The 9,878-nt window shown below is 40.6% G+C and overlaps 1 protein-coding gene across 2 annotated transcripts; it reads left to right on the top strand.

The window, feature by feature from the left end:
* The first annotated feature begins 405 nt into the window (after window positions 1-405).
* Window positions 406-8,806, top strand: LOC108879438 (CCN family member 2). Of its 2 annotated transcripts, XM_018670706.2 has the most exons (7): window positions 417-536; window positions 1,504-1,621; window positions 1,887-2,103; window positions 3,259-3,510; window positions 5,459-5,715; window positions 6,778-7,056; window positions 7,190-8,806. In XM_018670706.2, the coding sequence occupies exons 2-7, from the start codon at window positions 1,559-1,561 to the stop codon at window positions 7,241-7,243; spliced, it is 1,122 nt and encodes a 373-aa protein (XP_018526222.1). In that variant the 5' UTR covers window positions 417-536; window positions 1,504-1,558; the 3' UTR covers window positions 7,244-8,806. The 2 variants fall into 2 exon arrangements, with proteins under 2 accessions (XP_018526223.1, XP_018526222.1); XM_018670707.2 differs by lacking the exon at window positions 1,504-1,621 and having other exon boundaries at window positions 406-536.
* Window positions 8,807-9,878: the final 1,072 nt, after the last annotated feature.

Genomic DNA, 9,878 nt, shown 5'->3' with positions numbered 1-9,878 from the left:
TAACCTCTGCTACATTAAATCGTTTCTCAGATTCTGTGGCCAACATTCCTAAAATTGAAACTCAGACTGTCCTTTGTTGAATTGCGCCCAAGGCTCTGAATACTCACATGTTACATTAACTGTCAGAGCCACACTGCAAATTGGATTGCAAATTAAGACTTAAAATGACCAGTCTTACCTGCTGTTAGTTACCTCAGATTCAAAACACCCCCTGTCACTTGGCATTTTGTCTACCTGTAAAGGTATGAGCTGATAATGTGACAGAGGAGGCTGTCTCCGTAAAACAGCCATTTGATTTGGAATATTTTCACCTCTCAGAGCAGAGTGCCATGGTTCTCGTTTCTCTGGCTACACCCACTGGGCTGGTATTTAAGCCAGTTCCTCCTCCCAGGCTTCATCAGTCTGCTGCAGAGAGAATAATATACTGAGCCTCCTGCCACAGGAACCATTACTACTGAGTGGACTGCAGCCTGCTGAGAAACATGTCTGTGGAAACTTCAGCCACATTCTTTGTTCTTCTGCTTATTATCTCATTGGTAAGTTTTTTTTTTTTAAACAAACTAATTCCTATGGAAAAATCTTTTGAGGATGAGCTCATATTGCAGTTGAGGTATTGTGCTGCTTTGGAAATGTGCAATGTTTTAATCAGCATGTGGGTGGATACATTAGGGTGAAGTCATACACCACAAAGAACTGAACCTCAGATGATACGATCTGAGACTGTTGGAATTGGGTAAAAATGTAGGGAGCTCCTGCTACTAAACTATTTTTCTTCACCATTTCCTCTCTGTTGCTGTCATGTTTTTGTCTTCCAAACCTGCTCCCTGTCTGCTGGGCTGATGCTTAACCATGGGAGAGAAACAAGGAATGAAAAGTGTTTGTTGGCCCTCGTGATCACAGTGTGGTGTCGCCATCTTGTGGCATTCTGTGCAGTTGTTAAATTGCACTGAAACAGTAACAGCCTCACTCCAAGACTTTATTATATCTGCTATCACAAGTTTCTGCTATTTATGAGGAGTGCACTCTGTAATGTCTTGTAAAAAAAACACTTTTGTTTGCTTTTGGCATCAACAAATTCCTCTTTTGCAGTTTGTTAGCTCCTTAGATTTGCTTTCGTTACGTTCTACTTACTGAGCTCTGCTATATGGCCTTCCAAAGTCACTTTAATTACCCGCCACAGCATCAAATGTTATGACTTAATTCACACACTCCATGCACACATTGGCTTAAACATAAAATGTGCACTGCAACATGTTCTCATGTCTAAATGTCAAATGGTTTAACCAGGTAGTTACAGCTTTCTAAACTTGCCTGAGTGATGAACAAAATGAGGAAGTGCCTGCTTGTTCAACCAAACCACTGAAGTAGCAAATCAGAGAATGTGTTGTTTTAGTGATGATCACCACACAACATCTGCCATATCATGGAAAGTTATGACAATGTTAATGTTAACATTGTCTCGAGTACAATGCTACCTTCCGACAAGATTCCTGCTTTTGATAGGTTCAGGTGGGGAGAGGCCAGATGTTGGGCCACCAGAGTACACCCTAACAGGAACATGTTTGAAGTATTCTCAGTGTTAGAGACAAGACAGAAAGGACATAACATTGGCAGTCTACAAGTAAGTGCAGTGAGTCAGTGATTTGTCTGCACAATTTGAACTTTAATAGCTCAAAATGTAAAGGATAATAATAACTTATTAGAACATTATAACTTCATTCTCCCCAACACAAACAGTTGGGCTCGTTCAGCAGAATTCCTTTTTTCCCCAGTGTCTCTCCAGATGTTTCCCTCTTGCTGAGCAGGTCACAAATTTTGCTTTGTTCTCATATAGACAATCTTTACAGTCCTCCTGCTGTATCCTGCTGCTTGTGTGTTTGTTGCAGACAGAGGCACAGGACTGCTCCCAGCCCTGTGCTTGCCCTGCAGACCCCCCACTTTGCCCCTTGGGGACCAGCCTGGTCCTGGATGACTGTGGCTGCTGTAAGGTGTGTGCCAGGCAGCTGGGGGAGCCCTGCTCCCTGCTGGAGCCCTGTGACCATCACAAGGAGCTCTACTGTGACTATGCTCTGCTGAGTGACACTGAGACTGGCATCTGCATGGGTAATACATTCTTCATAAAACACACCACCACATAACATCTTATATCAGTGAAACATATATAAATCAAGAGGTGACTTAGATGATTGAATATCTTTCTGGTCTGAAATATTCTAAGAAAATTTTAAAAAGTTGAAAAAGTGATCAAACTAGATGTTAGCTGCACCCTGTGTGCCCTCACCCATGAGTGCAAATCTTTCAGCCACCCTCACAGAGACTGCAATAGTCCTATACATTGCAATTACCTGCCACTGTACTCATGTCAATTGCCTTAATTGTTGCCCATGTGATCTATCACAGCTCATTTCAACAAACTGGCCATTCTATTGGCTGCCATAGAACTAAGAGAGTTAGAAAACTGAATTGAATTGAATGAGGAATTTGACAAAAAGCTCTTTATTAAAAAAACAAACAAACAAAAAAACAAAACAAAACAAAGAACATGATGCTGTGTCTCCCTCTGGTGCCAAGTCACATATTATTTTTTTTCTCATGTATAATCACTACATGCATTTTTCTTGCAATTTAAACAATGTGTTTTTCTTTGCAATTCTGTACACAGCGAATAGGTTGGACGATGGGTGTTATTTCAGTTGACGTTATCCCCCAGTTGTAAGCAGATACATCATACTGCTTGCTCTTTGTTCACACATATGTTTGTCTGATTAAGTCATAATTAGATTTTTGAGACCTTGCAACATTCAGTGTGCAGGCCACCTCTCCCTTTTCTTTGTGTACTACTTTTCTTTCCCACCATTTAAGCTTTTCTGTCTTAAATGAAACCTTTTAAAGATTTCTCTGTCCTAGACCTTTTTTGGAACGTCAGCCATTCATTCTCCTTTCCATTTTCAAGTTTCCTTGTCACTTATAATAAGAAAAGCAAGTCTTTAAGTATGAACTACATTCCAGAAGATATTTGATCATCTAAATAACAAGTTTGACTTAAAAAAAAAAAAAACATAGCATAACAAAAAATATTACCAATTTAATCCATTTAACTCACTATGTCATTCATATATACTGTACACACATGCTGTACACAGTACTTTAGATTCATCAGAATATCAGTTAGTGACATTTGTCTCCTCTAGTACTCCATAGGAAAAAGCTCTATGTAATTTATCTTGACAGTGCTGTATGTTTTCTGTCTGTCTACAGCTCAGGAGGGTCAGACATGTGACCTGGGGGGGGTGATCTACCGCAGTGGGGAGTCCTTCCAGCCCAGCTGTAAGCACCACTGTGTGTGTATGAATGGAGAGATTGGCTGTGTACCAATGTGTGCCAGTGACATCCGACTGCCCTCCCCTGACTGCCCGTACCCACACCGTATCCAGATCCCTGGGAAATGCTGTGAGGAGTGGGTGTGTGGGGAGACACCTCAGGACCACCACTACCAGTCAGTGGTTGCCGGTCAGTGTGACCTCTGTTACATCGACTGCTCTGAGTTTTTGATTCTTTGTTAAGATTCAGCCGATGTTTTACATTGATTGACAGCTTGTGATATCACAGTGGTATTCTCTTTAAGTCTCAGACCCACATAGTGGCTTTGCATTACAGGAATAATGCATAGAACAACTATTAATCATGCAGGTAGGTGATTGTTAGGATAAGTACCCTCAATTTAGTATTTTAAGGTATAGATTCTACAGCCACACCAGTGCCTTACTGAGGCTGCACTGCTAATTGTAAAAAAAAAATCAAACTGTAAGACTTAGACTTAGACTTAGACTTAGACAGACTTTATTGATCCCTTTGGGATGACTCCCTCAGGGAAATTAAGTTTCCAGCAGCTTATACAGACAGACACAGCACACAGGACAGTTTGCAAACGACACAGAATATAAATGGAGAGGAATATGAATGAATTAAGATAAATATACTGAGTATACTGGACTGTATATGGCTGGCGGTGGATGAGGTTATTGAGTGTCCGGGTGGGTTATTGCACATTAAGTGGCTACCACTCCCTTCTGTCCTCCATACCCTATCTCCTCCTCCCTCCAAGTGAGGAGTTGTAGAGTGTGATGGCATGGTGGACAAAGGAGTTCTTCAGTCTGTTAGTCCTACACTTGGGCAGGAGCAGTCTCTCGCTGAACAGGCTCCTCTGGTTGCTGATGACAGTGTGCAGAGGGTGGCTGGCATTGTCCATAATATCCAGCAGTTTGTCCAGTGTCCTCATCTCTGCCACCGTCACCAGAGAGTCCAGCTTCATGCCGACCACAGAGCCGGCCCGCCTGATCAGTTTCTCCAGTCTGTATGTGTCCTTCTTAGACATGCTGCCCCCCCCCAGCACACCACAGTGTAAAAGAGGACGCTGGCAACCACAGACTGGTAGAACATCCACAGCAGTTTGCTGCAGACATTGAAAGACCGTAGTCTCCTTAGGAAGTACAGCCTGCTTTGTGTCTTCCCATACAGGCACTATGTGAAATTGTTAAAGTTTACAAAGACCATGAATGTCTACATCATGGTAATTCATTCAAGAGTTGATGAGACCAGGGGATCACTTAAGTCACTCTGAACACCTTGAATATTTGCACCAAATTTCATGACAATAGTTGTTGAGATTTTCAGTCTAGGCCAAAGTAGCAGAAAACCCATCATACCCATCCTTAGATCCATGCTGTCAGCATAACCAAAAGTGTATACTGTTAACAGACAGCTGCAGTATGATGCCCTAAAGTAGTGTCATAATCATGTATTCCTGTAGAATATATCACTAGTTTGTCTGTGACATAACTTTGAATTCCTTTTGTTCTTTTTTTTTTTTCAATTTGAATAAAACCTGTGTGGAACTGTCAACAGACAAAACTGATCAGGCATTCTATGTTTCTCAGTTTTACCAGCCAATGCGCTGTGCAGTGTGAGCACAGAAGTTGTTTGCTTGGGCTATTAAAATATACAATGTGAGTTAATACAGCATGCAAGACCAATAAAACCTGCGTGTGTCCAGCTTAAGCCCTGTTATTAGTTATTATTAGGGCTGTGTCTTAAATAACAGAAAAAAGGCTTAGAGACCAAACATTGTACTTGTACTCTTCCAGTAATGGTAAATTTGAGTATAACAGGAGAGTTAAAACTGACTTGCCCCCAGATCACACACATTTCTTGGATACTTTTTCACATGTGCAGAAACTAGTTGACAGTATTATATCACTCTCACTCCACCTGCCACCATAGGTGATTTAAACATCTTTAAAATTCCTGCACTTACGCAGTTTTCTCTAGAGTTTATGCTTTGTAGTTCATTTTTTCTTCATTTAGTTTAGTCTCAGAACAACATTAAATTGTTCTCTCGTATTACCTCCCACTAAATTTCCTCGCTCTCCTGTCTCCACCTTCCTTTCTCTTCTTGCAGGACCTTCTCAGATTCACCCCTTGCCCTCCTCAAAGCCTGTCACAGGCTTCAGACCAGTGTTTCCCCATGGCCCGCTAGGAGAGAGTCCCAGAGATAATTGTATAGTCCAGACTACAGAGTGGAGTGAGTGCTCGGCCACTTGTGGCATGGCCATCTCATCCCGTATCACCAATGACAACCAACGCTGTCAGCTGGAGAGGCAGACCAGGATCTGCATGGTCAGACCTTGCAACAGCCAACAGGAGAAAGAAATCAAGGTCAGTTTGTTTCCTTTCAGCTACAAGTTAATTTATTTTCAGTTTTATTTATATAACACCCAATCACAACTCTTTAGATTACTATAATTAAAGAGAGAGACCCAACAGATCCCACCATGAGCAGCACTAGGCGACAGTGACAAGGAAAAACATCCTTTTAAGAGGCAGAAACCTCGAGCAGAACCAGACTCAGGGTGGGCGGCCATCTGCCTCGACTGGTTGGGTTGAGAAAATAGTGATGTAATAGTGATAATAATAGTAGCAATAAGGACTAAGAATTTTAATCATAACAGCAGGTGTTGAGCAGCATTATAGGAACAGGAGGTTTGCCGTCACAGATCAGACTCTACAGCTCTGGAGGCAGAAATACCTGCAGAAAGCATGATATTGAATCAGTAACATGCATGGGGATATGAATACGTATAGATAGAGAGAGGGAGAAGCTCAGTGCTTCATGGGAAATCTCCCAGCAATCTAGGCCTATAGCAGCATAACTAAGTGATGATTCAGGTAAACCTGATCCAGCCCTAACTATAAGCTTTATCAAAGAGGAAAGTTTAGAAGGAAAGTTTCTGCTCTTAAAAGTGTAGAGGGTGTCTGCCTCCTGGCCCCAAAATTTCCACAGTAGAGGAGTCTGATTGCTGAAGGCTCTGCCTCCCATTCTACTCCTGGAACCACCAGTAAACCTTTTAATTTTTAAATTCTATTCTGGATTTTACAGGGAGCCAATGTAGAGAGGCTAACACAGCATAACAACATTGCCTAAAGGAAGCATATACAACTTGAATAGAAGTGGTCAAAGTACAGAACCTTGTGTTTAACTTTTGTGTAGGAGGATTTGTTTTTAACATGTACAAGATGAAGCCAATCTGATAAAGAGGATTTAAACCAGTTTAATGCAGTTCCTTTAATGTCAATAAAATGTTCCAGTCTCTAGGATGTTATGGTCAATAGTATCAAAGCAGTTTCTGTACTCTAATATACTAGACATCACTATAGCGACAACTAACATGGCCAAGTGCATTAACATATAATTCACTGATTATCATCTGTATCCCACAGAAAGGAAAGAAATGTGTCCGGACACCAAAGGCTCAGCAAGGAATGCGCTTTGAGCTATCAGGCTGCTCCAGCACCAGGCTGTACAAACCAAAGTTCTGTGGTGTCTGCACAGACAATCGCTGCTGCACGCCTCACACCACAATCACAGCTGAGGTGGAGTTCCGCTGTCCAGAGGGAGATGTCTTCATGAAGAAGATGATGTTCATCAAGACCTGCTCCTGCCATCACGACTGTCCACAAGATAACGACATCTTCTTGGCATTCAACACTCGGACAATGGTGGGGGACTATGATAACGATATGTGATGGGAAAGTTATGCACACACACATTCACAAATATAAATTGGGACTGTCCCACTCTAACAACCGACACTATGCTCTGCCCTTATGTCTAACCTTCTGTGTATTATAGCCTCAAAGAAGTGGGTCACTTCCTCTCAACATTTTCTTTCTGAACTGGGGGTGATTCAGTTGGAAGATGGACCTAAAATGAACCACCACAAAGATAAACCACCAGTTTGGTTCAACAGGTACAAAGAAATGTATCATGAAGAGACAAAGATAAATGTGGGTAACGGAATCACATGAGCTCAAATATCCACTTTCTAGACTTCTGTGTCATTCATTGTATCTGTCAGGGGTAGATCATAACACCTTTGTTCAAAAATTGTCTTTTTGGCATGAGTAGAAAGCTGGAGAAAAATGAAAGAGGACATTCTCATCTGACTCCAGAGACTACCTCTGAACAGAGGGTTACATCTCCAAGCATATGAAATACCAACACATGTGCTGCACACTGAAGATGTTCATAAGAAACAGTTAAAGATCTGAAAAGCTAAGTGGAACTCTGAGCTGAGATTATTATGTTACACACACACTGGTCCCACAGATCAAAAATGAATTTCCATGCTCAAAGATAAACATGTCTTTCCTAATAACTGACCAGGACACAACGCAGCCATGTTGTATGGTATTCTAAATATTGAGTAAGTGGACATGGTTGCAGTTGTTTGAGCCTGTTTTTTCAGGTCTATAATCTTAATATAATGGCTTTTAAAGCTTGTTATTTTCATTATGTTCAAAGGTTTTCACCATCTTGACCAGAGAAGAATCCTAAAGTCAGCAAACTGACTCAATAATATCATTTAAGTTTGCTTTTAAGTTTGCTAACATTAGCGAACATTAGCTACCATAAGCTTCTTCTCATAAATGACAAAATACAAGTCTATGTCATTACTTTTTGAAAATGTCATGACAGACTTGAAAGATTACGAGCAAACATGACCTCTCTTTGCCTATATACAGAGAATTTGTTTGGCTAGATGCATTAAAATGTCTCTGTAACAGCACAGGTTAGTGCAAAGCAGGTACAACAATGAAAGATAACTGCAAAATGTAATCAAAAAACAGACTGGGATGATCTAGTTCCCTGGCAGCAATGCTACTGGACAGACTGGCCACACTGAAATACATGTGGGAAACACATTGACAACATTTGTATTACATTTATATGTATTCAATATTTATGAAAGTAATGACAATACCGGCATCCTTGGTATATGTATTTTAACATGTTATCATGCATTTAGCCATTCTGTAGTCTATTCTGACACTGATGTGCATCCTCAGAGGCCAGAGGTTGATTGCAAACTGCTGATCAGTCTAGTTCAGTGTCCTGTCCACCTAGCTTTCCATTCTGATGGTGTATGTCCAAAGACCAAAGGAGGGAAGAAAAATAACTTGGCTAAAATTGCTGTTACTTATTATTATTTACTGTATATTTAAAAAGAAAAGATTGATGGACAAATTTGGCATTTGGCAAATGTAGCTTGTGTAAATACTGTAAGACTGTGTACAGTTTTGTACTATAATTTATGCACCTTGTTTACCACAGTGTTGTAGTTCTGAAACTGTATCATATTGCTTTGTTTTTTTCACCATAACCACCTGACTAAAATACAAGTGAGTTATTGTCTGTTGCACTTTTACCTCTTTTCAATAAACAAAGTATATTTTTATAGATACTGTATGTTTGGCTTGTTCTTGGTGCTGAAAATAGAGTTGGCTGTGCTCTAAAAACAGCAGCAGTGAATTTTAGATGAAACAGAACAGCAGCAGTCTCGCGTGTTATGTAAGAGCAACTGTGAATGGGAGCTGCAGGCAGTGATACAGAGACCAGGCTCCACTCTGTCTGTTCAGACACACATGAGAAAAAGGTAGTTCTTTAATAAACATTTAGATGCCAGCTTTATCAGTTAATATAGAGCATCATTTGTCAGCATGCTTACCAAGAAGTTTGCCACCTGAGGCAGTTTAACTGTGACCATTCTGCTATCTCACCTCAAAACAAACATGAAACAAGCAAACAAGGATACAATGAAATAGAACATAATCTAAAATTACAAAAGGAAACTGTGAGTGTTTAATTTTCTGGCCTCTGATTTTACTATTATATGAGATGTTTTTGCAGTGCATCACATTCTGTCCTGTGAGACCCACATATCTCTGAAGAGTCAACTTTTCATGAGCTCTGAAAAGCAGGCTGTTTTCAGCTTTGTGACAAAGCATTTTTTCCAGATAATCCAAAGGGGTTTGTAAATAGAAGTTCAGTTCCAGTTCAGAAACACTGAAAATCACCAAATATGGTGATACATGGTTTTCACTGGACAGGAAGGGTATGTAAAATTGTGTATGTATGTAAAATCTGCTGTATTTTGAAAGTGGAAATAGGGCTGCGACACACAGGATTAAGCAATCCAGTAACTCTGATATCTCCTGTTTAAACAGTAGAATGTCAAGTTATATCTGACCTCTGTAGTGTGTGTGGAAGTGAGTGTTATGTGTGGCAGCCTAGAGTTGTCTGATTTAATGAGGATGGACATGGTGGACTGCTATATTACAGAACTGCACTCTGGTGCTGAGCCTCACAAATATACAATACATACATATAAATACTGCTGCCTTCAGGCTGCAGGGATTTAATGAACAGAAGGAGAAATCTTTCATATGGTATAAAGCAGCTGTGGACAGCAGATATGAATCACTGATATCCATCTATCGATCAGTGCAGGCTACATTTCCACATCCTTGGAATGTGTGTG

The sequence above is a fragment of the Lates calcarifer genome, unplaced genomic scaffold (assembly GCF_001640805.2).
Source record: "Lates calcarifer isolate ASB-BC8 unplaced genomic scaffold, TLL_Latcal_v3 _unitig_660_quiver_1132, whole genome shotgun sequence".
In the NCBI taxonomy this organism is placed as follows: domain Eukaryota; kingdom Metazoa; phylum Chordata; class Actinopteri; family Centropomidae; genus Lates; species Lates calcarifer.
The sequence above is the reverse complement of the archived record's forward strand: the minus strand, read 5'-3'. Positions and strand labels throughout refer to the sequence as shown.